Source organism: Rhodofomes roseus (assembly GCF_022264815.1).
Source record: "Rhodofomes roseus strain CIRM-BRFM 1785 chromosome Unknown C8Q71scaffold_20, whole genome shotgun sequence".
NCBI lineage: Eukaryota > Fungi > Basidiomycota > Agaricomycetes > Polyporales > Fomitopsidaceae > Rhodofomes > Rhodofomes roseus.
In genome coordinates this window covers 164,770-192,470 of record NW_025952976.1, presented here as the reverse complement: position 1 = coordinate 192,470, position 27,701 = coordinate 164,770, and the positions used below count along the sequence as shown (strand labels likewise).

Sequence of the window (27,701 nt, the reverse complement as noted above, 5' to 3'; positions counted from 1 at the left end):
ACGTGGCAGACAGCTAGCGCGTTGGCGACGACCCAAAAGTTGGCCCGCGCGTTCACGTCCCCCGCCCCCGTCGCCGCCGTCTTCCCCTTCGTCCTCGTCTGTCCACAGCCCTTCTGTCTGCCATGGCCGCCGCTACCGCCGAAGAGATCCGCGCCAACGCGTATGTCGGTTTCGACACCATCACCCAGCAGATTGAGCACAAGCTCTTGAAGCGGGGCTTCCAGTTCAATGTCATCGTTGTCGGTGCGTCACTGCTCGTTATGAGGAGCTGTGAGAAGTGTGGGAGCTGGCTGCAGGGCGAGAGAGGGCGAGAGAGGTGCTCATGTCATTGCTACGGGGACACCTCACGAAACCCTCGTGTCACTGCGTTTGCGGGAGGGGGCCTCTTGGACTGCGCGAGAACGCGCGGAATTCACTAGTTCCCCGCTCTATCACCGTTCTGTCCTTGAGTAAAAGATACCGAACACCCGTGGTCTACGTGGGGATAAGCAATAATGACGCGCAGTATCGTACGGCACTCATCCGCCAGCTCTGACATTTCCACGTCCCGGCTCTATGCAGCTCATTGAACATATCATTGACATACTTATCTATCGTAGGCCAGACGGGCCTTGGGAAGTCGACGCTCATCAACACCATCTTCGCCTCGCACCTCATTGACTCGAAGGGGCGGAAGGAAGCCGACGAGCCCGTCAGGCAGACCACGGAGATCCACCCTGTCTCCCATGGTGCGTTAACTGCTCATTGATGTTACCGGGAGCTGACACTGGCATTGGCTAGTTATTGCCGAGAACGGTGTGAAGCTGCGGTTGAACATCGTCGACACTCCTGGGTATGGCGACCAGATCGACAACGAGAATTGGTGAGTCTGGATCCGTCGTGACGTGTGGTCGTCATCTGTTGTGCCAGTGCGCTGGAGAGGCAACATATGCTGTTCACGTTGTATGCTGCATAGCGCCTTCCGGGTGGCCATGATGTATCAGCGGACGTGTAACAGGGCGGACGTTGTCGATGTCTGTCCAAACAACTCCGTCTTCGACAAAATGATGATATCTAGTCGGTCTGCAACTGTCGTACCCTGCGGATCCGAGCGCCGAGCAATCTAGTAATAGTATCTGTTCTGTCAATAGCTTTTTGGTGGCGACGAACAGTGTCATGTCTCTGTTTGGAGGTTTGACATATATCCTCTGCAGGTGTTGATCTCGTACTTACGCGCAGAGCGCCCCTCGAAGGTGTTGCAGCATGCAATCATTCCACCTATATTCTTGTCACGCGATGATTGAACTAGAATGCTGACATGAGACCTTTGCAGTTGGGATCCCCTCGTCAAGTACATCAAGGACCAGCACAGCGCATACCTGCGCAAGGAGCTGACGGCCATGCGTGACCGCCACATCCAGGACACGCGCATTCACTGCTGTCTCTTCTTCATCAATCCCACCGGCCACTCCCTCCGTCCCATTGACATCATCGTGATGAAGAAGCTGAGCGAGGTCGTCAATGTTGTCCCCGTTATTGCCAAGTCGGACAGCTTGACGCTCGAGGAGCGGGATGCGTTCAAGCAAAAGGTGGGTTCCACACGCGTACCTGGCGCTGACAGTATCTCACTGGGACAAATAGATTCGGGCTGAGCTTCAGTACCACAACATCCGTCTCTATCCCTTTGACACGGATGAGAACGATGAGGAGGAGGTTCAGCTCAACGAGAGCATCAGGGTAAGCTGGCATTCTCGTCCATTAACAGAGGCAATCTAACGCGTCTGTACAGAGCATGATCCCGTTCGCGGTCGTGGGTTCGGAGCGGAACGTCATCATTGACGGCAAGTCGGTGCGCGGCCGGAAGAACCGCTGGGGTGTTGTGAACGTGGAGGACGAGACGCACTGCGAGTTCGTCTACCTGCGGAACTTCCTCACGAGGTGCGTTCTACCCAAGCGTCTTTGGTGTTTTGCGACCAGTGCTCATGCGCTCTGGCTACAGGACACACCTGCAGGACCTCATCGAGACGACTGCACAGATCCACTACGAGGCGTTCCGCTCAAAACAGCTGCTCGCACTCAAGGAGCAGACGAACCCGCGGCCCCCGGCTGCGCAGTCGTCGGCGTAAGGGCACGCTCTACGACAGTAGACCCTTACCTCGAGCCATATGCGCGTCCGCGTGCGGTTCTGCAGTCTCTCACTTGTGTCGAAAAGCTCTTGATACCCCTTTCACTGCCCCGGCCTGCGTGTGCTTTGTGCTTCTGAACGCTCCTTGTTGGTTGTTGTTGGACGGTACCGCTCGTGTCTGTTTATACTGGTTGTGCCCTGCCCCTACGCTCGTTTGAATACCACATTAATGCGTCCGCGGCGAGTGTGAAGCGATTGTGGGACGTGTGAGAGATCGGGGCGGCTGTGCCACGCCTCGTCACGACAGTAACCACGTCCTCGCGAAGCGCTTGGCGGTGATCGGTACAGGCTGTTATCGAACAGCGGCAGGGATTCGGTACTGAACGACATCCATCCCCGGCTTCGCGGCGAGGCGACCAGCACGACTGAATGCTCCAGATCTGAGCATTCCTATTCTCCTTACTCCCCTACTCGTGTTTTTTCGTCTTTCCTCGCCCGCAGAGCGGGGCCTCTTTCTGCGGCATTTGCGTCCAGCCATGGGTGCTGTCGACGACGGTTTACTTCCCGTCACACAGGCCGTTCATAATCGCAGGGCGGACGACCAGGTTGTCACCTCCGTATTCACCTCTGTGTTCACGACAAAGGATCATGGCGACTCGGTGATCACGCAAAAGCTTGTCACGACCAAGGTCACTGTGAGCTCGTCCTCGTCGTCGGCGTCCTCGACATCGTCCCCGAGCTCGTCGGCTAGTTCCTCGAGCCCGTCGAGCAGCAGTAGCAGCAAGTCGAGTTCCTCCTCTGGCTCTTCCTCGTCCTCGTCCGCATCGTCCACCACCAAGAGTGCTCCGGCCACTTCTACTAGTTCTGGTGCATCCTCGACGAATGCCTCGTCCGCCGCCGCGTCTCTGGCGTCCCTTCCTTCCGCGACCGCAGCGTCCGCGACCGGCTCCGATGCCGCAAGAGCGACCTCCACGAACACGTCCTCCATCACGAATGGCTCCTCGTCGTCCAAGTCGCTGTCTACGGGGGCCATCATCGGGATCTCCGCGGGCGGCGGCGCGCTGCTCATCCTGATCTTCATCTACCTCATCCGCAAACGCTGCCTCCGCCGCCGCCAGCGCCGCATGACCCAGTGGATCGCGCCCGACACCGGCTTTGGCCCCGGCGCGCTCGAGAAGGGCGGCGCGGCCGCGCTCTCGGCGGAGACGCTCGTCCCGGAGCGCATCCCGTCCATCCGCAAGGATCCCCCGCCGCCCGTGGCCCAGTACGCGCCGCCCCCGCGCCAGTACGCCGCCCCGGGCCCGAACATGCCGCCGGGCCAGATCATGCCGCCGAACGGTGTCGCGCCGGGGCAGGTCATCCCGCCGGCAGGTGCCCCCCGTGGCCCGGCCAGGGCATACAACGCAGCTGCCCCGCCGATGGGCTATAATGACCCACCGGGGGCCATGTTCCAGAACCCGCCCGTCGCGCGCTACAACACCCCGCCCCCCGCCGCGCGCTACAACACCCCGCCACCCGCCGCACGCTACAACACCCCGCCACCCGCCGGGCCGTACAACAACTACGCGCGCACGGGCTCGCCCGCTCTGAGCAACAACTACGTGCCGCCGCCGCGGGCGACCTCCCCGGCGACGATCCCCACGTCGCTGACGCCGTCGCACGGGTCGTCGGGCAGCGTGTCGTTCGCGCTCGTAAGGAACGCGTTCATGCCGAGCCTGCCCGACGAGCTCGCGGTGAGCCAGGGCGAGATGGTGCGCGTGCTCTCCGAGTACGACGACGGATGGGCGCTGTGCGCGAACATGCGCGGCGAGCAGGGCGCGGTGCCCTTGGAGTGCTTGCAGCGCCAGCGCGTGAACGTGCCTGGGGCGGCCAATCCGGGTGCGGGTGCGACGAGGAGCAGGGATGACCAGCTTGCGTTTGTCCCCACTGGATGAGCGGCGCAAAACGTGACGGGGTGGTATGCGGACTCTAGTGGACTTTGTCGACGTTCGCTTTTCTTGGTAGTTGTCGAGTTGCGATGTCACCCTTGGGACAGTTCACCCTATTCAACCCTGTGCATCACCGCATACTGTACTCTACACCTCTCAGCATGTTCTTGGACTGTTATCTTAAATTATTTTAGTCGGTGTGCGCACTGCTGTAGCTTTGCCACTGTAGTCCGTCGGTCAGCCACGCCTTCCCCTCTTTCGTCTCTGCGAGACCCTTCTTCCCCTTATTGATACCTTTAGTCATACCGTGTACTGTGGCTAAGACCAATGCAGTGTTGACAAATACGAATCAGCAAAAGATCTGTCGAGAGTACACAGCATTTCTACATAGCAATGAGTAGCGATCGAGAGCGAAGCAAACAACGGTGACCTAAACACAAACAAGGAGGATGTGACATGGAACTACAAGCATTACTACACTATAGATATCCAAGAACTAGGATGTTCCCACTAGTACTACTCAAAACCTAACGACCCGCACCTTCTTGCGAGGTGGCTCCTCTTTAGACCCAGAAGCTTCAGGCTCAGCTCCTGGCCGTTGATTCGTGCTGTTGACAACCACGACGTCTCTTGCGTGCGGGTCAGCAGTCCCAGTTGGCTGAACACCGTTAAGCGAACGCGAGGCCTCAAGAGCGACTTCAGGTTCTGGAGGCTGTATGTCGAAGAGGGGGAAGTCAATCTCTAACCTCGGGTTGGACGTCTCGGACAGGAAGGTTGGGTTCTGCGGATGCACCGAGATGAACTTAGTATGACATGGATCCAAGCTGAGAGCGTAAGTTGGGGGACGTACGGCGATGAAGTCGCGAATGCGGGTGTCCTCGGTCAGTTTGGGCTGCTTGACGGCGCCGGCGCCGCTCTGCAGCAAGGCATCCCTGCGAGAGACCATCACCTCTTCATGCGTAGATCGGATGGCCAGTGTTTTCACTGAACACGGACGATGAGCACGGGTCTGTGTTGTGCGAATGACAGACACTCACCAGTGACAGGCCGTTTCTGCCCGATACGATGCACACGCTGCAGAGAGAGTGAACATGAGTGTTTGTCCCTTCCGTAGCTTAGATAATGCCTTACCTTGATTGCCTGACTCTCAACATCCGCCTGCCACACCGGCTCGCAGAAGATCACTCTGGAGGCGGCGATCAAGTTCCTGATCGAGAAGGTCAACGTCAACGACGATCCTCGGTCCTGACACCAACTCGATCGATCGGTACTCACAAACCACGCGCACCGTGCTGCAGCTCCATCAGGAAGACGCGGTACAGCTCTGACGTCTCGAAGGTGACGATATTGTGCTGCCGCTGCTCCCGGGGCACCTTCGTAGTGAATTGCAGGTACTTCATGCCCATCAGCTCGAGGCCCTCGGAGACGTAGGCCAGGGTCAGCGGTGAGCGAGAGAAGATGAGGAACTTCTCGTCCGCGGAGTGCTGCCGAATCTGGATGCAGACCTGTCAGGAAACGATCTAAATCTGAATGTCGCGAGCCACCTCACTTCGTTGATAATGTAGTCTAACTTCGTCGACGTCGATTTGCCCACGCGTACAGAGGCCATGGGAGAGGACGCAAGGAGCCAAGACGACGTTGTCTTCGGGCGCGCAGGCGCAGAGCCACTCTGGCTATGCGCATGCTCATCGTCCTGCTCATAGTGCTTCTGCAACTTCTCCCAGCTAGCTAGGTATTCCTTCCGGAGCTCCTCCCGCTTCTCCGGGGTCGCCACCACATGCTTGACGGTCTCGACCTCCTTCCGGTGCGCGCTGCCCTCGCTCTTCCTCTTCCTCTTCTTCTTCCGCGCATCCTCCATCCGCTGCAGCGCCAGCCGTTGCCGCTCCTCCTCCTGGACGTCCTTCCCGCCCAGCACTAGGCGGTCGACTGAGTAGAGAGGGTGTCTGAGGACGAACTGCTTGAAGCGGAGGGCTCTGTCGGAGTGCAGCATCATGTCGTGTCCGGCGAGGTTGTCCGCGGCGGAGGACGCGAACGTTGTCCAGGCGCGGTACACAGCAGGGTCGGGAATCCCTTGGATGCGATGGTACACGAAGGCATTTCTTTGCATCTGTCGCCATACGATGTTGTTCGCAGCCAACCCACTATCATCCCAGAATTTCAATGCACCCTGAAGGATGAAAAAGTGTATGGATACGCACACATGCTTCAAGGCCTGTTCCATGAGAACACGGTCCGCTTCGGAGGTACCACGCTCAGCCAGGTTGGCCATGAAGACCTTGGCTCTTCCTGCGATTTCGTCGACGTTGAATGACGATTGATCATCTACGTGCCAGAACATGACTCTGTGAATTCTTGAGCACTGGCCCGAATGTCGTAGAGCAATCGAGGGACATACTGTGACATGTTGTCCACGAGTTGGTTCAGTGGAGCCGCGTTCTGTGAGACATTAGGCAAGATGCTCTGACATCGGTGTGGGAGTCATTCATACCGCAGGGTGGAACAAGTAATCCTAGGGGGCGTAATATGAGAAGATGAGATCTATGAAATAAGGTGTCGACGTACCTGATCTTTGCGTTCTGAGTCTACCGCGTTGACAGCAATCATAGCCTGCATCGCGTTGTAGGACATGAGCGCATACGGGTCCAGATCCAACAGGACCGTCTCGCGATTCAACAACGGGAGCAGCACGTCATTCTCGATATCCTCCACTCTGCGATTATGCCAGCATTGAGACTACCGATGCATAACACAGGCAAAGTCGTACTTACCGATGCCGGATCATCATCGTCTCCATGACCTGCGTCAACACCTGGATAGCCCCGGTCCTTGGTCCGCTGCGGGCCATGAGGGGCGAGATGACGAGCCTCTCAAAGAGCTTCGGGTCCGTCGCGAACTGCGGCACGCCCAGGAAGTGCACCATCATCGTCGAAAGCTTGTTCAGGTCCTGCCGATCATCCGGGGTCCATCGTCGTGCACTGAGTTCCTCGTCGGTGGACTCGGTGTTAGGCTCGTCGGGATCCTCGGGGTACTGGAGCTCGCTGCCCTGGCCGTGGTGGAGTCCCAGGAGGTTCGCTACGAAGCGGTAGTTGTTCAGTATCCGAACCAAGTAGGGTTTATACCAGCGCATTACTAACGCGTCGGTGTGCCGGTCACGATCCACTTCCGCTCGACGCTGAGCACCCGCGACAACGTTATCAGATTCGAGTTCTTGTTCGCGGAGACGTGGCCCTCGTCGATCACGAGGCGCTTCCAGCGCACCTGCAGGAGCGGCGACACCTTTGAGGCGTCGCCGTTCGCACTGCAGGTGCAATCCGGAACGCGCGTCCTGCGGTGGCGCGGGCATTCGCAGACTTTCCATGAATGTAGCTCGTGAACCTTATTGGCGGCCGCTTCGAGGGAGAAGCCTGAATGAGTGCGGTTAGTCTCGTAAATATGAACAGTGAGCCAACTTGGCATACTATGGTAGGTCATCAGGACGATCTTGTAGGTATGCGATACGGGGTCAGTCCTTATGCCTCGATTGCCTGGAGTGAACAACTCACATCGTAATCCGAGGCTAGCTTCGCCGCATGCGGCAGCTTTCGACTCGTTACCTCTAACACGCGCAGAACATCATGACAGTGCTTCATGATCTCGCCCTTCCACTGATGGAACAGGTTATCCGGGACGAGTACGATAGTCGCCGCGCTGAGATACATCACCCTCGGGCCAGGGTTGCTTTCCTTCCGCTTCGAGCGCGACACCCCCGGTATCGCGACCTCGTAGTGGTGGTAGAACGGACTGTTCCGGATGATCGGCTTCCACAGGTCACGCTGCTCCAGCTGTTCCTGGTGCTGCCAAAGTTGTACTGCATCAGGGCGCACCGCGCAGTAGTGCAGGAGGTGCTCAACGAGCGAGGGGATCGTGTTCGGCTCGGCTCTGTTAGCGTGCGTGTGCAGCCTGGCCGAGCTCCCCCGGCCCTGGAGCAGGCGCTCTCGCGCTTGGGCCTCTTCGCCGGTGGGGAAGTGGCGGAGGGAGAGAGGCGTGAGGACGGGGCGCGGATCGAGGATGGACTCGGCGGGGCTTGAGAGCTGGTTGCGCGTGGCGAGGATAAGGCCGAGTATCATTATGGTCTTGCCGGTGCCTACGTACGGAGCACGTCAGCGAGGCTTAACGCCGGGTAGAAGTGAGATCGTCTACCGAGTTCTTCGCAGAGGATGCCGCCGCGCGTCTGCACGACCCTCGGGCATTCCTGCTGAATTTCGAATGTCTCTGGTTGGAGGTAGAACACTGCTCCGTCGATCCCCGTTATAGGGATGTAGAGCGGATCCGCGGCGCTAGACGGTTCGAGCTCCCAGGCGAGCATCGTTGCTACTGTCTCCTTCTGATACGTATAAAGGACACTTCGCATGTCAGCGATCTTGTATATTCTAAACTTTGCCGGTGGCTTGGGGGAACGTAGATCATTGTATATCTCGGCCATCGTACGATTATCCTACGAGGTAGGTGAGGTTCAGTATGGCCCCAACGCACGAACCTGTAACGTACCGTGTCATCTGTGAGGAAATGTCGCTGCTTCAATGTTGTGGCCTCGGCTTCTGGGACGACATCTTGCGGAGGGAGAGCATCCCAGGCGTCGTCGTCTTGAATGATCTCTGCAAGCAGACTGCGCAGGTGCCGCCTAGCGGGTACAACAACAGATACCTCATTGCGCACGCGCAGTTCTCCGTGGGCCCCAGGGAGGTCCCATGGGATGAGGTATACTCTAACGTATAGGACATTCGAGATATGGTCGAGCTTGCAGGTGGCTGCGATGAAGCGATGTTTAACGAGGAACTCCAGTTGACGAAGCCTCAAGAGAGGTGCGTCGTTAGGGACTAGTGTAGGCTCTAGAGCTACTGCCGAGGGCAGGTAGTGCCATCCGTCAGCAGCATGCGTGTGGGAGCATGTAACTTCGCCAGATTGCAGAGGAATCGTGACGGTCCCGGCCGGTAAGAAATTGCAGTAAACCTCGTAGGGGTTAGTATCTTTGCGCACTCTTGAGGAACCTGCTGAGGCATTACCCCTGCACTTCGAGCAGCAGAGCGTGCAATTAGGTGGAGACATCTACTGATAGAGATAATATACAGTCAGTAGCTGCATCAGCGATGTAATGTTGAGTGCTACTGACTGCTTCTAGCGCATGCACGCGGCATAGACACCCGCACCGAGGCACTGTTCTGAATTTGATGCGGCCGAGATGGGCGCAGTCTACGAGAGGCTTGGGAGAGCCTCGGACTTTGTCGAGGCACTTTTGAGTGCGAGTGTGGGATGCCGCTTCGAAATTGAGCCGCGGCGCTGAGGATAATACTCAATCGGCCGACCGATCTTGGGCGCCTCCGTCGTGCGTGGGCGCGAGTGTGTGGCGACCCGGGTGCACGCTCTCAAGACGCTCTGACGCTGTCCTCATCGCCCTCATCGTCTCCCACACAGACCAGCCCTTCCCCATCGACCCTCGCAGTATGTGCCCTGCCTCCACATCCCCCGTACTCATCCCAGGCGTTGTGCCGGCGCGACGCAACTGGTTGCATGCTATGTCGCGGGAGCTATTCAGCCACATTACCTCGGTCCAGGAGCAAGAAGGTACGCAGCATACGCATTGGTAATGGCGGGCGAGCTCACTCCTGGCCGCATAGAACTCGTATTCTCCATGCTGGCGTTGCTGCCAAGAGCTAGTGTCGCAGCGCTGCAGAACCGAATGTCTACGCTGCTACAGTTCGACGTCCTCGGGGTGAGTGTATGCGGCGATCGTGCAGACGATACTACCTCACCGCGATTGTCTAGATGCTACCCGACGAAGTAGCCGTGCATATCCTCTCCTTCCTCCCGCCAGAGGTACTGTCTACATGCTCGCTCGTTTCGCAAAGATGGCGGGCTTTGTCCGACGATCAGCTCCTTTGGAAGAGTCTATGCGCAGCGCATGATTGGCGATGGCGCAAGCCGACTACCACGTCGAACGGCGACCCCACCCCTGAGTATCCAATACCCCAGAACGAGGATGACGAAGGTATGGGCGATGAGGGTATGGGTGACGAGGAAGAGGACGTGGTGCAGGGCATGCTCCTAGACGACTCCGGATACACCTCCATGGACATGGACGCCTTGTTTGCTGCATCTTCGAGCACACCCATCCCATCTCCGACAAGGACGAGGTCCGGTCCCTCTTCGCCATCTCGTTCCGCGCGGTCCTCATTCGCAAGATCACCCCGGAATCCATCGACGCCCGACTACAAACTACTCTATCAGGCGCATTCGCGCATCCGTCACCGCATCATGAACGGCTCCTACCGACTCTACAACTTGCAAACGCCTGGGAAGCCCAACAACCATACGAATGCCATCTACTGCCTCCAGTTGTACACGTACCCAGACACCGGCGTCCAGGTGCTCTTCACTGGCTCGAAAGACAAGAGCGTGCGGGAGTGGAACCTCGCTACGGGCGAGGTGACGCGCGTGATCGAGGGCATTCACGACAGCAGTATCCTCAGCATATGTGTGCACAACGGGCTGCTCGCGAGCGGCGGCAGCGACCACAACGTGGCGATCTGGGATCTGGTCAAGAACCGGCTGCTGAAGGTCATACATGACCATGATGACAGCGTGCTCTGCGTGAGGTTCGACGACAAGAAACTCGTTACCTGCTCGAAGGGTGTGTCTGAATGTCGTTGACGTTGACTGAACGCTGAGGCATCGCTGCATTACAGATCGGACCGTCCGCACATACACATTGCCCACGTTTGAGCCGAAGCATGTTCTTGCGCAACACCGCGCGGCCGTGAATGCGGTGGCGATCTCGCCGATCCACATTGTGTCCGCATCCGGAGACCGCTCGGTGCGTCTCTGGGACGCCGAGACTGGCGCACTGCTGAAGACGTTCGAGAACCACCACTGGCGAGGGTACGTACACATCTCTTCGAACGACTACCAAAGCTCAGAGTCACACAGCATCGCCGCGATTGACTTCAAATACCCCTTCGTCCTCACCGGGTCGTCCGACAAGCACCTCCGCCTGCTCGACCTGCGGACGTCGAAGGGCTGGACGACCGCGCCCGTGTACAAGTCGCATGCGCCGACGGCAGCGGCGCAGGGCACCGAGATCTGCCAGGTGTGCGGGAACAACGCGCGCCTCGTCCAGATCCGCCCGCCCGTGCGTGAGCACGAGGAGCTCGTGCGGAGTGTGGCTCTTAGCCACGAGCTCGCGGTGAGCGGGAGCTATGACTTCACGGTAAAGGTACGTAGAGCTAGAGTGCTGCTGTATGTTCTGGCGCGAGCGATGCTGACCACGGGAGCGGCAGGTCTGGGATCGCGAGACGGGCGCGCCGATGGCAGACCTGGTTGGAGGACATACTGGGCGCATATTCTGCGTCGGTTCTGATGCGACGAAGGTAGGCAGATGTTCTGCGCCATGGATGGGGCGCGTTTGCTGACCCCTATCACGTACTGCTAGGTTGTGTCATGCGGCGAGGATCAGGTGAGCAGTGTGGATGGTGCTCCGTTGAATGCTTCCATGCTCACCCGTGGAACAGAAGATCTGCATATGGGACTTTGCGCACGGGATGGACACGTCGTTCGTCTCGCTGTAGGTATTCACACTGAACATTCGGAATCTGGACTCATCACTATTCTACGCATCAACGAATGACGCTATTGGAACGCTGAACGGGCCGTCTTGACCCCTTCTCGAGAAGCTCGGGCGTATCCCTATGGGACCTGGCTATATTGCCGTGACACTGGTGCCGTCGAAATCCCTGAGTCAGGGAAGCTCGAAAGTTCAGCTTATCGCATGCAGCGGCCCCTACAGCGATTGTCGGCCACAGTCTAGCGTCTCGAGCACAACGCTCCTTGATCGAGATCTGATCTTTACGACTGTCGTCCCTCGCGCTGCTCCCTTTCCGGTAACTCGAGCTTCCTTGTCTTATTCTTGCCTTGCGCGGCTCCGGCAAAGACAATGTCGCGAGAAATACATTCCGGGCCGTAGTCATTGTTGCGCAGGATTATGACGCCATGGTGCACGCGGATAAGCAATTGTTTGCTGATGTGCACTTGGCCAGTGTATCCATTGACGGTAGCGGCATTAGTGGCATTACCAAATGGGGTCGGGTATGCGACGATGTCCGGCTATCTCGCTCACCACAGGTGTGTCTCAAAACTTCACTTCTGGCAAATGTGTCGTTCATACACGGGTGCCCTCGGCGTCGGTCACTCGTTCGTTCAGGTTTAACGTCCTGATCGCGGGGTCACCGGTCACTTCGCGAAGCGTACGGAATCGCTGCGGTTCAATGTGCTCTATTGGACGTCGCGCGACACAGCATGCGTGTTGTTGGTTCCGAGTTGGATCTGCGAGTATCATTACTCCTGGAGCCAGTCTATTCGTGAGAGAACCGGCCGTGGCTCCGCGTACATTCGTCAGGTGTGTTCAATCTTGGGGTGTACGGCGCAATGAGACATCCGATGAGGTAAGGTACGTTGCTTCTCAAGCACATATCTGTGCAGTTGTCGAGGTCAATGTGTCGCCAGTTCTAGATGTCACTGCATACGCGTTCGCTCTGCTCGTGAAGGTGGCGAACTCGGAGCTCTACGTGGACCTAGTCGTTTTCAGTTAGTACACACCCAGTGCAGAGTGTACTTACTCGTTTTCGGCGGAGGATCATACCCCGATCCGATATCAGGCATAACATCACCCGGCTTACTGGTTTTGCAAGGCTCTTTTGTCTTTGATGTGGCCTTGATGCCCTCCGCGTCCTGACCCGGGGTGGCAGAACATATTCGCTGATAGATGACGAGTGACAAGACGAACTGGATAGGTACATGGTGAGTCTCCTGTGGTACTGCGCGACGCTTTGGCCTTCATTCCGGCTGCGGCACACGGGACAGTGGAAGGGATTTTGTTGCCTGTAGTCTTCGCCAGAGATGGCGAACGTACACATGTCTCAGGCCTACTTTTTCATTGAGTGATCGTCTATCCTGTTTCACCGTGGCCTTGACTGCTCAGCACTCCATGGGGTGTTACATCGTGCGCCTGCGGAGCCACTCGATAGGCTGTATCCGTTCTTCCACGTTGGCTTCTACGCCACAATCACTCTAACATTGGGGTACAAACCTGATTCTGTCTTGTTCTGGTAGCGAACAACAAGGGGGCGCGCGAATGAGACAAAACCACCGCATCGTCTGCGATAATCTCAATCTCGCGCGGTATTATTCGAGACATGCGAGATTACGCTCACCTGCCTGAATCTCGCTTAGGTGTCTGATACCGACGGCGTATATATGTAGGAACGCGGCCCACCCTTGGCTCCAGGACAGCAAGCGGCCCCCATTGCTGTGCTACTCAAGCCTTCGCCCCGCGCAACGTGTCTCTCACGATGCCTGCTCCGTCACCTCCCGACCACTTCGTGCTACCCGATCTTGTGTCGCATTGCCCGTTCCCGCTGACGCGCCACCCGAACGCGGAGGCCATCGCGGCTGCGTCGGACAAGTGGCTCGACGAGGGCGCCCCAGAACTGTCGCCCAAGAAGCGGGCGGCGCTGTATGGTTTGAAGTCGGGCATCCTGACCGCCCACTGCTACCCCGACGCGGACGACGAGCACATGCGCGTCGTGGCGGACTTCCTCGTCTACCTCTTCCATCTGGACAACATCTCGGACAAGATGGTTGTTCAGGGAACTGAGCAGTTGGCGGACGTCGTCATGAACGCCCATTGGCTGCCGGAGAGGTACGCCCCGACGACGTTCCCCGGGAAGGCGCAACCGACAGAGGAACTCGGCGCGGGGAAGATGGCGCGAAGGTACAACTGCTCTTAAGCTGAAGATGTTGCCGTGGCTGATACCCCACAACTGCAGCTACTGGTCGAGGTGCATCACAGACGCGAAGCCGGGTCCTCAGGCGCGCTTCAAGCAGAACCTCGGCCTGTTCTTCGAGGCCGTTCAAATCCAAACCATGGACCGAGACAGCGGTATCATACCTGATCTTGACTCGTACATTGACGTGCGTTCCTCCAAGCAATGTCTCTTTATCATACCAATCTGACTCCGTGTTGATAGATTCGGAGGGATACCAGCGGCTGCAAGCCGTCCTTCGATCTCATTGAGTATGCCATGGGTCTGGATCTTCCGGACTACGCCGTAGACCATCCGATCATCAAGGCCTTGAATCAGGCAGCCAATGACCTCGTCACGTAAGTTGCTTTCCGTACATTTGACGTTGACTCGGGCTGACATCGTGAATCCGTCAGGTGGAGCAACGTATGATAGCCCTTACACCTCTATGTAACATCTACTCACGGCTACGACAGGACATCTTCTCCTACAACGTCGAGCAGGCTCGCGGCGACACTCATAACGTACGTCTACCCTCCTTCGCGCGACCACCATCAAGCCACTGACTGCTCGCACAGATGATCCCAATCCTGATGACGCACAACCAGTTGACGCTCCAGGAGGCCGTGGACTACGTCGGCAATCTGTGCCAGGAGACCATTGAAGGCTTCGTCGATAATGAGAAGCGCATCCCTTCGTGGGGCCCCGAGGTCGACAGGGAGGTCGCTATCTACGTCAAAGGCCTGGAGGACTGGATTGTCGGCTCGCTGCACTGGAGCTTCATGACAGAGCGGTACTTCGGCAAGTCCGGTGCTGACGTGAAGAAGGGCCGCGTCGTGAAGCTCCTTCCCAAGAGGCAGCGCAGCAACTGAAGACCGCCCGCAAGCTCTTTATACCTCGTATACCTCCAGGCGAGTTACATGATATGTACGACTAGGGAACTCGGGCTCACGTATCGACTCGCTCAGATTCGTGTTCTGGTTCGCACTCGCTCCTTCGATTGTAACTGTATGTTAGTGTAAGTCTAGACATCTGTTGAGCCCGTACCTTACTGCCTCTGTTGTACCCTTCGTTTAGTATGATAGTGCCAGTATATCAGCTGTGCTGTTGATGAATATGCGTTGTCTAGATTCAGCTGACGATCACTACCATTCTGAGTTCCTCGACCGGCACTGCACAATCGTGAAAAAGCTGAGTCGTTGATTAAGTAACATGGGCTGGATTCACCCTTCCGACCGCGTTGGTATGCCAGAGTCCCGCACACGTGCAAGGATAGTGTCAACTGAGATAAGTACTACGTTCGAATGCATAATTCTTGGATCGTGTGCTCAGCCCCCATACTATTCAATTGTACACTTCGTCTGGACTACCATGTCGTCTGTACAACCCACTCATCGGCGCGCAAGGCGAGAATCATGACCGAGGCAGTCGGACTCCTCCTATCATAGGGGCTGCAGCTGCATCACGACTGGCACTAGCGCCTTCACACCAGGGTCACGGTCTTCCATGTATTGATCCTCTGGAAGACTCATGCCATGTAGTACAAGGAGGTGTGTGATAACGTCTGCGTTCTATTGTCTACTGCAATCTGAGATGCTGTACAAAACCGGCAAGCACCTAGGTTCAATGTTCTATCACAACAACAGACAGTGCCGGGCTCCTGACAGAGTATTCGTGCAGGTGATCCGCCTACGGGCTTGACTCGAAAAGGAGTCTCCCAAGTGGCTGATCTCGCTAGGGAATACACTGAGAGAGCGGCTAAGAACCGTGTGTATTGGACGATGTAGCCCGAGTGACATATTGGCTGCCAACATCGGCCATGCAGCAATTGCTGGTCAGCGAGGCCCTTTTCGCTGAGCATTGAAGGTCACACATAGGTGTACTACCAGTCGCAGACCTTATACTGCTCATTGACATCCCCGGGGCCCCCGCGCCCCTATGCATGGGTTCGCGAGCCTTTGTACAGAATCGACCTGTGAGGCGGAATCTTTCCGCCCGTCGGTCCCGAAGCTAACGGCCGTCCAATGATGCAGCGGGGCATCGTTCCTGATTGGATGCCGCTGTATTCTAACTAGGTTCGCGGGCCCAGACATGCCGCAGTTGTCCCCTCAGATCAAGATCGACGATGGCAACAAGGAGAAGCTTTTGTGTTCCTACAGTGGCCCTGCACGCAAGGTAGTGCGGGGCCACGGTCTTCCGCCGATCCAGCCGCGTCATCCCCTCCTTGCCAGTACGGTGCAGTTATAAGGTCCAAGTGACAATTGTCCGCAAGTCGAACCACTTCTTCGACCGGGCCCCGTCTAACATGACTATCCCTCAGACGTCTCCAAGTGCTCCAGACCACTTCATCCTGCCGGATCTTGTCTCGCACTGCAAGTTCCCGCTCTCTGTTCAGCCGAACGCGCTTGCAGTTGCCGCCGACTCGGATCGTTGGCTCGACGAGGGCTGCCCCGAGCTCTCCCCTAAGAAGCGCCACGCCATCTACACCTTGCAAGCCGGCATTCTCACTGCGCAGTGCTATCCCCATTGCGATGATGAGCACATGCGCGTGGTGGCCGACTTCCTCGTCTACCTCTTCCACCTGGACAACATGACCGACGTGATGGTTGCAGCGGGAACGGAGCAGCTCGCTGACCTCGTCATGAACGCCCATTGGTTCCCCGAGAAGTATATGCCCACCTACGCGCTAGGTGGTGATCAACCGGACGAAGAGCCCAGCGCGGGGAAGCTCGCAAGGGAGTAAGTGATCAGTGGGGACCACGATTCGTGCTTGCATGCTGAGCAACGTGCAGCTACTGGTCGCGTTGCATCAAGGACGCAAAGCCCGGTCCGCAGGCGCGTTTCAAGCAGAACCTCGACCTCTTCTTTTCGGCCGTACAGATACAAGCAGCGAATCGCAGCGCAGGAATTATCCCAGATATCGAGTCTTACATTATCGTAAATGCGCATTGCTTGACTGCCGCGACGTGCTGACTGACGGTTGCGTCGAATAGGACCGCCGAGACACCAGCGGCTGCAGACCGGCGTTCGACCTCATCGAGTATTCGATGGGGATTGACCTGCCTGAATACGTGCTAGAGGACCCTGTGATTGTGACACTCAGTAACGCGTCCAACGACCTCGTGGCGTACGTACCGTTGTAGCATGTTGTTAACCGGTCTGACGTTTGTCAAATAGGTGGAGTAATGTACGTCGGATGCTGCGATGGCTACGACTCGCCGAATCGATGTCCTCACTACTCTTCTCATAGGACCTCTTTTCGTACAACGTCGAGCAAGCTCGCGGCGACGAAACCCACAATGTCAGCATGTTTCCACGACATCGATCGAACGCATCGCTCACCTCACCTGCAGATGATCACCATCGTCATGCATTACCACGGCGTTGGACTGCAGGAGGCCGTTGACTACGTCGGCGAACTGTGCCGCCAGACGATCAACGCGTTTGCAGAGAACCTCGAGCGCATCCCGTCATGGGGCCCGGACATCGACAGGGAAGTTCAGATCTATGTCAAAGGTCTGCAGGACTGGATCGTTGGTTCACTTCACTGGAGCTTCATCACGCACCGATACTTTGGGCCTTTGGGACCAGAGATCAAGAAAACGCGCTTCGTGAAGTTGCATCCAAAGAAGAAGAATGCCTCGACGTGAGCATCATAGGTATGTCCCGTTGTCTACGTAGCACAACAACGTTCTGATCATCTACCATCGAAAAGCTATCAGTGATCACCTTTCCCTGTTTCCTTCATGACGATTATTGCATTTCCCTTCGCTGTACTATAGACTGCGCGCCGCCCAAGACGCGACCTCCGTGCTTCCCATCGCTAAGATGTTAGACTTCTTGCTGAGCGCCATGTACGATATGAATGTACCCTTACCTGTACTCTACCTGTACCATGATTGTACCGCGAATGAAGATGAGTATCGCTTAGACGACATCAGGACCCACTATGGTCGCTGAACAATGATGATTAGTCCACGCTCCAACTCCCCATTCCACACGTTCTTGAGATGCACACGAAAAGGTTGTCATCGCAATCATATCACCAGGAGCTCAGATGGTATCTAGCAGCAAGTTAGATACAGCACGGTAGAGAGACCTAGCGCCTTCTGCCGGGATGTACGCGCTCAGCGAGTTCCGCACAATCATGTCGATCGTCGCAGGTGGCAACTCTGTCTCCTCGCTAGTCAAGGAGTGCAACGCTTCCGCTGCAATTGCCATCTTTTCCTCGGTCGTGAACGGGATGAAAGGGAGCACAGTCGTGACCCGAGAGAGCAATGAGGCCTGAGATATTGAAGACGGTGAGCGATCTCGCGACATGGCGTGTGCCGGACAACACTCACCCCTAGTCGCTGGGAGACGCAAGGTCGCAGCAAGCCCATGAGGTCAACGTAGTCTTCGCGCGACATCGGCGCCTCAGGGTCCTGCCGCTTCTCTTGGTGTTCGAACACCAGGTCATGCCCGATGTTCGACGTCCCAAGCCAGATGACCTGCGAGACATCTACATGTCGGTGGCCAGCTTCGAACGAGCAGCGACCAAGTTCCCATGGCATAAGCAGCGAGCTCAAAGCCTTCTCGTCGGGCGACTTCTCGATTTCCTGCATAATCGCCCAGTGAGAAGACAAGACAGTAAGGCGAAGCAAGGAGACCCACATCCAATACGACGACACAACGCCGACCTTCGTTGGCGATGAGGAAATCTGCCAGTGTACAAGTCGATGGAGCCTACAACAGCACACTCAGTGTCCGTCCATTTGCACGGCGGGAAACGGGAGCGACGTACCTCATAGGGGCTCATCGAATAACTTCGCCATATATCATGTGTATCACGAAGCGTAGTCATATTCACAGTATGCGTGGGCACCTCCAGCAGCGAGCCGAACTTGCGCGCCAGCAGGCTCTTCCCGTGGCCGCTAGGGCCGCAGAGCAGGACTATGACGGGCGCCATGGTCGGCATGCTGAGCACGCGGAACAGCTGCTCGAGGGCGCGGTCCTGCCCAATCAGATCGTATCGTACACGAGCGAGAGGTCGGAAGAACGAGCGGTGGATGAGTGCGGATGCGCGGCGCGTCTGCGGCGCCTCCGCGCGTTTGATATAGTACTTCGTCGCGTGGTCCAGCTCCTCGAGCGGATCCGGCAGTGGCTCGCTGCTAGCCTCGCCTGAGCCTGCGCTGGTTGGTCGGCTGGGTATGATGGTCTGCTTCGCTGCAACGGGGTCTGCACCGTGCGCCAGTAGGAGCTTCACCATCTCTTGCCTATGTTTGAGCTGCCGAGCCGTGAGCGTGAACGCAAGTGCGCTCTGCGGGCCGACATCATCGTTCGGACCCACCTCGCCACTGTCCAGGACGCGCTTCACCTCGTCGACATTGTCACTCGCAAGCGCAAAGAGCAACGTCGGGCGGGGCGTCGCGATCGCATGTATGGGCGAAGGCGGCGAGGGGCTCAGAGGAGCGGTGTGTGACAAGGACGAGGTCGGGCGCAGGACCCGGAGTGTGTCGTCGCGAGACAGCTCTCCCGCGTCCTCGTCTTCCTCAAAGAGTATAGGTTCAGAGGCCCGGCTGTCCGGTCTCGCATACCGCTCAATGAGGGACTGTCGACGCGACACAACTGAAGAGCGAGAGCCTTTGCGGGCGTGCCACGAAGGCGCGTGTACCATTGAGGCGGAGAGGGGTGCTGTTGGAGAAGTGGCGGGAGGCGAGAGCAGACTTGACTGATAAGAAATGCCATGAGAAGGAGCGTACGTGCTGTCAATGAGAAGGGTATTGCGAGAGCGAGATGATATGAGACTTGTTCGACGAGACGAGAGCTGTACGGGATCGTGTCAATGCTCCAGACACACTTATAAGACGGGCCCCTTACCAATCGAGCATTAGATAGAGAGTAGTCTGATGATACAGTTGGTGATGATGGTGTATATGCTGTATGAATTGCACTTCAGAAGTCAGCGTGTAACATGTAGAAGAGTATCATACCAGTCGTGCCAGTTGTGAGAGGGGGAATGCTATTGCTTGACTCTAACCCAGATGAGACTTGGAACGAAGGGGACAGCGGAGACGCGGACGCAGAAGTCGACGCGCTCAGGATCATTGACTGCAACACATGGTCAGAATATTGCCGTCTACCCTAGTCCCGTCACAGGATCACTTACCAAACGTAACGGCTTCAATCGCGAAGAGCTGGGGACGGAAGGCGGCGCGGACTGGGACTGATCCATATACACATCCTGCTGCACATCCGCACCCTCCAGAGCCGGCGTGCCCCCCGCACTCACGCTCTCCCTCAGCGGGGACGGCGCCCTATCGTGCGAGGTCGGGTTCAGCCCAGTAAGCGCAGGCGGTCGCGGACGGCTCGCCCCGGACTGCCTCAGCGAGCTCGCGCGGCTGAGCGACCCGCTCGAGGACGCCTGCCTCCACGAAAGAGGCACACGGGTCGACGTGCGGCGCTCCAACTTTGCCTGCCTGTCCTGTCCATCTGGTACACTCTCGAGCTCCGATAGGATAGACGGCTGAGGAGAGGGCTGCAGCGATGACTGAGAGGGCTGCAGAGGCGATGGATGAGTAGAATTGAGATGCGACGGTTGAGAGGATTGCAGGGACGACGGGCGAGAGGACTGCAGGGACGACGGGCGAGAAGATTGCAGAGGCGATGGGTGAGCAGATTGTAGAAGCGACGAGTAAGCAGATTGCATGGGTGATGGGTGCGCAGACTGCAGGGGCGATGGGTGCGCAGACTGCAAGGGCGATGGGTGAGCAGACTGCAAGGGCGATGTTTGCGCGGACTGCAGAGGCGACGGATGAGCGGACTGCAGCGGCGACGGGCGCGAGAACTGCAAGGGTGACGTATGGGACGACAGTACGGGCGACGGCTGCGGCGAGAGCTGGGCCCACGGGCTCTCCGCACGGATCGGCGACTTGCCCTTCAAGTTGGCGGGATTAGAGAACACGCGCGGCGGGTGCTCCTCGAAGGGCGACGCGGCGTCGCTGTCCGCACCGGGCGTCCAGACGCGCGGCGGCGCGGTGAAGACGCGCGAGCCCAGCGCGGGGGCGTCCTCCTCGGTCAAGGGCGTCTGGAGGGCGGACGGCGCCGCGGAGTACTCGTCGCTCGAGACGTGGCTGTCTTCCGAGGAGTGCCCCAGCATGTAACCGTCGAAGAAGTCGTGGATCGTGTCGTCCCCGACGGGGCTCACGGCCTCGATGACGACCGAGGGCCTGCGAGGCGGCTCCGGCGAGTCCGCAGGGGAGACCGTGCTGGCTTTGACGGTCGCTAGGAGGTCCTCGCTGAGAAGGCTCTCTACTGGGCTCTCCGCCGATGCAGACTCTTGCGGACTCTCGTCCTCTGCAGACGGCGGACGGGAGTCGACGTCAGAGTACTGCGCCCTGCTCTCGTCCGCGTCCTCGAATTGGCTTGCACTCGCGCTGAACGCCGGCGAGAAGAAATCTGCTAGTCCGTGAGTGTGGTGTTCTTCGCCCACGAGGCGCATGCGCTTGGTGGGCGAGCCAAACGGCGACGAGAGGATGGACAGGGTAGACATGCGCCGGGGACTCCGCGGAGGCGAGGTAAGGAAAGTCGGCGGGACGAAGCAGCCTTCCGCGTACCCCGAGTCAATCGAGTCTTCGCGGTGCAAGTCGGATGCGCTTCCTGAGGGGGAGATGAAGGCCATGGGGGGTGCAGTCGCGCCGATATCAATGGGCGAGAGCAGACCGGAGGGTGGTCGCGTAGAGGTCGGCGGTACGGGGAACTGTGTAATAGTAACCTCTTCGTCATCGCTGACAGACGAATGCGATTCCTGTGCGATACTCGACCGAGGCGTTATGGCGGGGTCGGAAGCAGTTTCGTGATAATCAAGAGTACCGGAGAGGAGAGCATCGAAGACAGTGACGGATGCGTCTGCGGTTGTGACTGGAACATCCACAGAGTAGTCGTCTTCAACCGCCTCGGAGGAGCTGACAGCGTCATCGTCGTCGGCTTGACTCTCATCAGCGTCGTCCACGCCCACCGCGACTTCCTCTGCTTGATCCTGTTGGATGGTATCGCCAAGTGCCAGGAGCAAGCTAGACAGACGCGGTGAACGCGACGGCGAAAGGAAGCGAACGACCTTGGCGTTCCTCCGAGACTGTTTCTGGAATGTTGGATTGTCCACAGGCGACTCAGGGGGAGAAGGCAGCGGAGACCGCGAGGTGGAACATGAGTCTGTCTCAGGACGCGGCGCCTTGACGTCGTGCAAGAAGTTGCATGAATCCGAGAACAAGCAGCGCCCTTGAGAGTAGAAAGGACAGGGACGCGCTGCAGGAGCGAAGTCAGTTTGCACGAGAAAGCAAGCTGTCCGCACGCACTCTTTTGCTTCCATGGAGGGTCAGGGATGGTCATGAGGGTTGTGCTGACAGGCTAATTGCGCGGCTATGAGTATGGACAGGGTGTCCGTCGCGTTAGAGATGTTTGGCGGGCATGAGAGGTGTGGTATGCACTCACGAAATCGACATGAGAGAGGGCAGCAACACACGCGCCTGTCGCAGTGCACTGGGGGAGGAGAGGGGGCGAGAGGGCACTTAGAAGGCCAAACAAGTTGAAGTCGGCATGAGTGTTCGTGTTGCCTATCCGAGCGGACCCTTCTCAGCCAATCACCGCACGCCCGCCACGGGGCCGCCATCCCACGCTCCTCATCGAGGCATGCCCGACGCGGGCCGAGGCGCTCGCTGCAGTCGCGCCCGCGTCGCGTCGCGTCGTCATCACTGCGTCGTGTCCGGATCCGCTACCAAGGCGACAGTGTCGGCGCCCACGCGAGGCAGCCATACTCCCAAACTTGTCGGGAGGCAGACGAATGCTGAGTAGTCCAGGCTGGGGTCATCAAGCCACCACAGAACTAGGATTCGAACAAATAGGAAGGTGTGGCACACTCACCGACGTTGGGAGGCACAGCAGGATACAGCTCCCGAGTCCATTCATTCATGGTTTGCTCCCGCGAAACACTCGGAAGTGGCGACTTGATAACCGGTAGCCCAACGGTACTTAGCCTCTGCCGCGGACGACAAGTCTACACGCCAGCGGCAGGGTTAGCAGTCGCTCAGGCTGGTGAGTACCACAGACATGGGGTAATCCGCATTCTCGTCAATGGCCGTGCTGCAAGTGAAGATAACTACTCATACATATACCCTAGTTGTGAACGGCGAGACATACTTAGTGCCGTTCGTCAATTGAGAGCAGGCGCCCTGGCCTTGGTAAGCTAAGGCTATAGCGAGACAGCGGATCACAGAAATGCGTCCCATCCAGGCTTCCTCAGGCTAGGTTTTGGAGCTAGGCAGTCGGTGTTCAGCCCGTGTCAGGAATGACAGGACAAACATACCTAACAGGGAAGTAGCATTGCCATACATATGCATATTCAGACTCATCTATCATAACGGCCCTCGTTGTTCGCTTCTGAACGTTTGGACGGCTGCAATCTGCTACGATGCGGAGGCAAGATGCCCAAGACACTGATTACCACATATGCCTCTGTTATGGCTCGTGCACCACACCGTAAACTTCGTGACATATCATACTCAGAGCGTAACATAGAGGATAGTAAGCATAACATAAGAAACCAAGCGAGTCCATTTGGAGTCCATCTCTCCAAGTCCTAGAACCCCCTCTTCAGCCTCTCATTCTCCTCCCTCAACACCCTATTCTCCTCCCTCAGCGTCGAGATCTCCCCCCGGAACTCGTCCACGACCGCGCGCATCTCGCCCCTCAGCCCGCGGCCCATCCGGAGCATGTCCAGGTGCAGCCCGACGAGCTCCCCATGCGTCTCCTGCCGGAAGTCGTACATCGCGTCGCGGAGCAGCGTCTGCAGCAGCCCTGCCGCGGCGCGCGTGTTCGGCGAGCCCAAATGAGCATGCGACGTCGAGTTGCGTAGGGGAGAGGGGACGGGTGCCCATGTAGCGCTCGAGCCTGAGGCCAGTCCCGGTCGTCGTGCGGGGGAGACCTGCATCGTGAACGCCGGCTCCGTGATAGCGTCGCCAGGCAGAGGTACCCGCCGGGCAATCTCCACTTCGTCCTCGTCGCCGTCGCTCTCGCTCGCGAAGCCTACTTTTTTGCCATTCGCCCTGTCAGCGACACCGACTTCACCCGCCTTGATCCAGCGATCCACCTCAGGGGTGCCCAGCCCCAGCACGCCCATCCCGCCCGCCTTGCCCTTACCAGCACGCTTGCCCATGGGCAGCGGCGTTGCAGGCACATCCTCATCAACGTCTGGCAGGTCCGGACTGGGGGTTAGCGACTGGCGGGATGCACCCTTCCTGTATGCGGACGGGGCTTTCGGTACGGGGCGCGCGGAGGGCGATGTGTGCGAGCTAGCGGCAGACGTAGGGCGCGTGGACGCCTTGCTCGCCCGCCCGCTGGACGTGGTGCTCCCGGATACGGAGCGCGTCCTTGTGGATGTCGTAGAGGAACCGGAAGCACGGCGGATATTTTCCGTGCGCGTCCGGCTGTCTGCGGTGGTCGCAGCAGCAGTAGTACGCATGGGTGCAGACGAGATAGAAGGAGGGACATCCGATCCGACTGGCCCTAGCGAACCGCCTGCAGGATTGACGTTTTCCTTCGCGCGTGCGGATACCGGGAGGTTCAACAAGCTCTCGATCCGGACTAGTACACGATGTCAGCTATATCATTTGAGGTTCAGTATACGATGGCGACATACCAGATACGTTCAGATCTTGACGCTCTTCGCCAGGCTGTCCTCTCCTTGCAGGCGGAGACCTCGGAGGGGAAAAGATCTTCTTCGTCACACCACCAGCGCTAGCCTTCCTCGCTGCAGGCGACTTCACCCCGGCCACAGCAACACCTGCTCGTGAGCGTACGGGACGAGGCGATCCATTCGAGGCGACCCTCGGCTTCACTGCAGGGCTTGCGCGCCCTGCAATAGTACGGGACGCCACTGGCGACGTGACGGTCTTCTTGTCGGGTTTCTCAGGTTTCGTGGTGGTTGTGCGGGGCGCAGACGTCTTGTTCTGGTCTTGTTGCACGAGAGGCTTAGTCGAAGCGGGTTTCTTAGTTGCGGCAGACTCCTTTGTTGGAGCAGCAATGTCTTCAGGCTTAAGCTTCTTCTGTACGGATCGATCAGTGTTATGGTCGGAGAGGACATGGACGCTGATGAGACATACCTGCATAGACAGTGCAACCACACGGTCACCGTTGTCGCTGACAGTGATGGATTTAGGAGGCTTGTCAAGTGCGCGCAGGTCTTGCCAGAGCACCCTGCCGTTCTCAGTGCCGACGTACAGCACTGCGCCTTCCGCTGAGAACGCGAGACATGTAATGGGAACATGCACACTCCAAGTTTTGTACATGCTGCACATTTCACGAGTCAGTGATCTGAAACAAGTAAAGGTCTTACGGGTACGCACCTTCTCTCTTTCTCTTTCTCGAGGTCCACAAGGGCGATCGCGCCACCGCTGCAAGCCACCGCAACGAGTGTCTTGCTGAACGGGCTACTCGCAATTGACACGATCTCCTCACTGCTATCCTTCTGCGTGCTAATTGCGATCGTCTTGAGCGGGCCACTTGGCCTTGTCGTATCGTACACCAGCACCTGAGCGCCCGCGCCCACCAGAAGCCTCGTCCGCGCATGCGGGTGGAACGCACACGCCGTTACGGTCTCCCCCGAGGGTAGCCCCCGCAAGACGGTATGCGAACCATGCGTCAAATTGTGGACATGCACCGCATTCGCGGAGGTAGACGCGAGGAGGGTAGAGTCGTTCGAGAGGGAGAGGGCCGCCACGGGGGCCTTGTGGGTATCAAACGTGCGGGATATCTTCCCCGCGTGCGCGTCGAGGACGTGCACCTGCTGGCCCGCGTTGAAGATGACGGTGTTCCCGCGGTCCTTCGCTACGAGCGCTGTGATCGCACCGGTAGCATCGTCATAGAGTGTCTTCGTAAGGGTGCCGGAGGAGTCGTAGCGGGAGATAGAGTGGGCTTGCGCGAGGATGAGGGAGGAGTTGTCGGGCGACCAGGTGTGGCATGTCGGTGGTGAGTCGAGCGTGCATGTCGGGGCGATAGAGGTCGCGCGTCGTAGGCCCTGAGGCTCGGCGATGTGAAGTGAACTCGTCGTGGCTACGGCCAACATCGCAGGAGATACGGGGAGGAGAGAAGGCGGCGGGTGGGGGTCTCGGATGCGACGACGCGCGACTGTCGAAACCGAACCGCGACGCGGCTGCCCACGTGGTCGCGATGCTATCGATATCACTATCACATGCGTCACTTTGGGTGCTGTAGGACCGTCTCTTCATCTACGTCCTCCACAATTCCTACTGCTTTGATTCCTGATTTGAATGCATGAAATGCACGGATAGGCCTCGCAAGTAGTATTCCCCACCAATGTGCCACGAACAACCAATAGTACTAATGTTTACTTTTATGATATTGAACCTTCCTCGGGGAGCCTTCCCGCCGAGTGCCTAAATTGTACGTTCGGACACTCCTTTGCAAATTGTGGCACTGCTGAATTACTATTGTGGAATACTCTGGACGCGAAGTAACTATGGATCAAGCTCGAAGGTGTGCATGGTCCGAGTGCAATCGCTGGTAGCAGGTGAGTGCGACCCAAAGGGCAATAGCTTGTACTACTCAGCGACCGACGCTGCCTTCGATGCAAGCTTGACTTTGCTGCCGAAGTGTCTCCTGCCGCATGTTCTGGGGCCGCTGGATCATATCGAGTTCTGTGACATCGGTCTCAGTGCATATCCGGTGGCCGACAGACCTTGTATAGGATGCATACTAGCAGAACCAAGACACGCGAGCTGACCCGACGTCGCCCTCGTTCACGCTCTCCGCCCGGACGTCCTGTCACCTGCACGCATTGCCGCTCGCCGAGGCTGCGTCGTCCAATCGCAATACTGTATAATTCTGGCCTGCCTCGAAAAGACCCCCCTCTGTCCATTCTCAGTCCTACTTCCATGCTCGACTTCGTCCACTGACAACACACAGACGGAAATGAAGTCGCAATGACGCATCCCGAGGGCAGCATCTTACCTGAGCGGCGACCAACGCGCATATAAAGCCCTGCGCGCACGACGTGAACCTCAGCGAACGACGCCCTTTGTCCAACACCCGAGTGTCACAATGTCGGGCTACGCGCTGAAAGACTTGACCATGGCACACCTCCTGGTGAGGAACGAAGAATGGGCAGCCGGTATCGACAGGATTCATCCGGAAGCCTTCCCTCGCATGGCGACGGTGCCACAGCGGCCGAAGGTATTGTCTTCCGATTCTCAGCACAACTCGATCGTTCCAGATGGCTCACACCTGCGTTTGGGATCACCCCTAGGTCCTCTGGATAGGCTGCGCCGACTCGCGCGTACCGGAGTCCGTCGTCACGGCCTCCGTGCCCGGTGACATCTTCGTCCATCGCAACATCGCCAAGTACGCATGCCGCTGTGGTCTGCACGGCACGCACTCACCTGTCTCACAGCCAGTTTTCCGCCGACGATCGCAACGCAGCCTCCGTCGTCCAGTACGCCGTGCAGCACCTCCGCGTGAGCCACGTCCTCATCGTCGGACACTCGCACTGCGGCGGCGTTGAGGCCGCTCTCGAGGCAGTAAAAAGCGGCCGTCCCCCGAGCGGGCCCATCGGCGAATGGCTTCATCACTTGATCCACCTCGCAAAGCACTATCCGGAGATCACGGAACTCACGGAGGTCAACGTCATCAGCGCTGTGAATCGCGTCGGAAACTTCATTGAGAAGATGGAGTGCCTTGACCCTAGCGTCGGCGAGGAGGCTGCGCGCGTCACGGTTGTGGGGATGGTGTACGAGCTCGAGACAGGGAGGTTGAGGGAGGCGGGCCGTCGGGAAGTATGGCCACCAC

At 58.0% G+C, this 27,701-nt stretch overlaps 10 protein-coding genes across 10 annotated transcripts; 7 read left to right on the top strand and 3 right to left on the bottom strand.

Moving 5' to 3' along the window:
• Positions 1–122: 122 nt before the first annotated feature.
• On the top strand, positions 123–2,373 carry C8Q71DRAFT_878517 (GTP binding protein; the record flags this gene model as incomplete). The annotated part of the gene is made up of 7 exons (XM_047928443.1): positions 123–243; positions 600–728; positions 781–862; positions 1,313–1,568; positions 1,621–1,716; positions 1,769–1,917; positions 1,979–2,373. 7 exons carry the CDS (start codon positions 123–125, stop codon positions 2,103–2,105), a joined length of 960 nt encoding a protein of 319 aa, XP_047775669.1. The 3' UTR covers positions 2,106–2,373.
• C8Q71DRAFT_243517 (uncharacterized protein) lies at positions 2,374–3,617 on the top strand. The gene is made up of 2 exons (XM_047917250.1): positions 2,374–3,348; positions 3,405–3,617. The coding sequence occupies exons 1-2, from the start codon at positions 2,641–2,643 to the stop codon at positions 3,531–3,533; spliced, it is 837 nt and encodes a 278-aa protein (XP_047775668.1). The 5' UTR covers positions 2,374–2,640; the 3' UTR covers positions 3,534–3,617.
• On the top strand, positions 3,576–4,425 carry C8Q71DRAFT_775490 (uncharacterized protein). The gene has a single exon (XM_047924608.1). The coding sequence runs from the start codon at positions 3,811–3,813 to the stop codon at positions 4,036–4,038; it is 228 nt and encodes a 75-aa protein (XP_047775667.1). The 5' UTR covers positions 3,576–3,810; the 3' UTR covers positions 4,039–4,425.
• On the bottom strand, positions 4,426–9,321 carry C8Q71DRAFT_775489 (P-loop containing nucleoside triphosphate hydrolase protein). Its single transcript, XM_047924607.1, has 17 exons — positions 9,182–9,321; positions 8,560–9,120; positions 8,212–8,506; positions 7,575–8,155; positions 7,491–7,512; positions 7,167–7,436; positions 6,801–7,104; positions 6,595–6,742; positions 6,521–6,541; positions 6,428–6,468; positions 6,231–6,374; positions 5,582–6,173; positions 5,308–5,525; positions 5,164–5,239; positions 5,070–5,106; positions 4,883–5,016; positions 4,426–4,813 (listed from the first exon to the last, which is right to left on the bottom strand). Exons 2-17 carry the CDS (start codon positions 9,115–9,117, stop codon positions 4,553–4,555), a joined length of 3,702 nt encoding a protein of 1,233 aa, XP_047775666.1. The 5' UTR covers positions 9,118–9,120; positions 9,182–9,321; the 3' UTR covers positions 4,426–4,552.
• A 117-nt stretch (positions 9,322–9,438) lies between these two features.
• On the top strand, positions 9,439–12,741 carry C8Q71DRAFT_775484 (WD40-repeat-containing domain protein). The gene is made up of 11 exons (XM_047924606.1): positions 9,439–9,633; positions 9,687–9,781; positions 9,835–10,699; positions 10,755–10,947; positions 10,996–11,281; positions 11,346–11,435; positions 11,498–11,521; positions 11,577–11,629; positions 12,102–12,186; positions 12,266–12,511; positions 12,568–12,741. Exons 1-10 carry the CDS (start codon positions 9,513–9,515, stop codon positions 12,269–12,271), a joined length of 1,818 nt encoding a protein of 605 aa, XP_047775665.1. The 5' UTR covers positions 9,439–9,512; the 3' UTR covers positions 12,272–12,511; positions 12,568–12,741.
• A 518-nt stretch (positions 12,742–13,259) lies between these two features.
• Positions 13,260–15,086, top strand: C8Q71DRAFT_775478 (terpenoid synthase). Its single transcript, XM_047924604.1, has 7 exons — positions 13,260–13,834; positions 13,890–14,034; positions 14,091–14,224; positions 14,282–14,291; positions 14,342–14,389; positions 14,444–14,776; positions 14,834–15,086. The coding sequence occupies exons 1-6, from the start codon at positions 13,413–13,415 to the stop codon at positions 14,735–14,737; spliced, it is 1,053 nt and encodes a 350-aa protein (XP_047775664.1). The 5' UTR covers positions 13,260–13,412; the 3' UTR covers positions 14,738–14,776; positions 14,834–15,086.
• Positions 15,087–16,145: 1,059 nt separating this feature from the next.
• On the top strand, positions 16,146–17,515 carry C8Q71DRAFT_909835 (terpenoid synthase; the record flags this gene model as incomplete). The annotated part of the gene is made up of 6 exons (XM_047929064.1): positions 16,146–16,604; positions 16,658–16,802; positions 16,859–16,992; positions 17,043–17,052; positions 17,116–17,166; positions 17,219–17,515. Exons 1-6 carry the CDS (start codon positions 16,171–16,173, stop codon positions 17,513–17,515), a joined length of 1,071 nt encoding a protein of 356 aa, XP_047775663.1. The 5' UTR covers positions 16,146–16,170.
• Positions 17,516–17,918: 403 nt separating this feature from the next.
• Positions 17,919–19,521, bottom strand: C8Q71DRAFT_713512 (P-loop containing nucleoside triphosphate hydrolase protein; the record flags this gene model as incomplete). Its single annotated transcript, XM_047920916.1, has 4 exons — positions 17,919–18,149; positions 18,209–18,463; positions 18,519–18,590; positions 18,649–19,521. 4 exons carry the CDS (start codon positions 19,519–19,521, stop codon positions 17,919–17,921), a joined length of 1,431 nt encoding a protein of 476 aa, XP_047775662.1.
• A 3,703-nt stretch (positions 19,522–23,224) lies between these two features.
• On the bottom strand, positions 23,225–26,048 carry C8Q71DRAFT_243147 (YVTN repeat-like/Quino protein amine dehydrogenase). Its single transcript, XM_047917247.1, has 4 exons — positions 25,244–26,048; positions 25,001–25,187; positions 24,538–24,943; positions 23,225–24,482 (listed from the first exon to the last, which is right to left on the bottom strand). The coding sequence occupies exons 1-4, from the start codon at positions 25,960–25,962 to the stop codon at positions 23,479–23,481; spliced, it is 2,316 nt and encodes a 771-aa protein (XP_047775661.1). The 5' UTR covers positions 25,963–26,048; the 3' UTR covers positions 23,225–23,478.
• Positions 26,049–26,975: 927 nt separating this feature from the next.
• Positions 26,976–27,679, top strand: C8Q71DRAFT_681658 (carbonic anhydrase; the record flags this gene model as incomplete). Its single annotated transcript, XM_047919753.1, has 3 exons — positions 26,976–27,089; positions 27,163–27,257; positions 27,307–27,679. Coding segments are annotated over 3 exons (582 nt in total), but the record flags the coding sequence as incomplete, so codon positions are not given.
• Positions 27,680–27,701: the final 22 nt, after the last annotated feature.

Bases quoted from the DNA above. Each gene is read 5' to 3' on its own strand.
- C8Q71DRAFT_775478 (XM_047924604.1), top strand. From the start codon at position 13,413: ATGCCTGCTCCGTCACCTCCCGACCACTTCGTGCTACCCGATCTTGTG. The intron at 13,835-13,889 runs GTACAACTGCTC...CCACAACTGCAG, and splicing joins GCGGGGAAGATGGCGCGAAG to CTACTGGTCGAGGTGCATCA. The intron at 14,035-14,090 runs GTGCGTTCCTCC...CCGTGTTGATAG, and splicing joins ATCTTGACTCGTACATTGAC to ATTCGGAGGGATACCAGCGG.
- C8Q71DRAFT_243147 (XM_047917247.1), bottom strand. From the start codon at position 25,962: ATGTTGGCCGTAGCCACGACGAGTTCACTTCACATCGCCGAGCCTCAG. The intron at 25,188-25,243 runs GTGCGTACCCGT...TGAAATGTGCAG, and splicing joins GAGAAAGAGAAAGAGAGAAG to CATGTACAAAACTTGGAGTG. The intron at 24,944-25,000 runs GTATGTCTCATC...CGATCCGTACAG, and splicing joins TGGTTGCACTGTCTATGCAG to AAGAAGCTTAAGCCTGAAGA.
- C8Q71DRAFT_775484 (XM_047924606.1), top strand. From the start codon at position 9,513: ATGTGCCCTGCCTCCACATCCCCCGTACTCATCCCAGGCGTTGTGCCG. The intron at 10,948-10,995 runs GTACGTACACAT...AGAGTCACACAG, and splicing joins GAGAACCACCACTGGCGAGG to CATCGCCGCGATTGACTTCA. The intron at 11,522-11,576 runs GTGAGCAGTGTG...CCCGTGGAACAG, and splicing joins TGTCATGCGGCGAGGATCAG to AAGATCTGCATATGGGACTT.
- C8Q71DRAFT_243517 (XM_047917250.1), top strand. From the start codon at position 2,641: ATGGGTGCTGTCGACGACGGTTTACTTCCCGTCACACAGGCCGTTCAT. The intron at 3,349-3,404 runs CCCCCGCCGCCC...CGCCGCCCCGGG, and splicing joins TCCCGTCCATCCGCAAGGAT to CCCGAACATGCCGCCGGGCC.
- C8Q71DRAFT_775490 (XM_047924608.1), top strand. From the start codon at position 3,811: ATGCCGAGCCTGCCCGACGAGCTCGCGGTGAGCCAGGGCGAGATGGTG.
- C8Q71DRAFT_775489 (XM_047924607.1), bottom strand. From the start codon at position 9,117: ATGTCTCCACCTAATTGCACGCTCTGCTGCTCGAAGTGCAGGGGTAAT. The intron at 6,375-6,427 runs GTATGTCCCTCG...AAGAATTCACAG, and splicing joins CTCGTGGACAACATGTCACA to AGTCATGTTCTGGCACGTAG. The intron at 4,814-4,882 runs GTACGTCCCCCA...GTGCATCCGCAG, and splicing joins GCATTCGCGACTTCATCGCC to AACCCAACCTTCCTGTCCGA.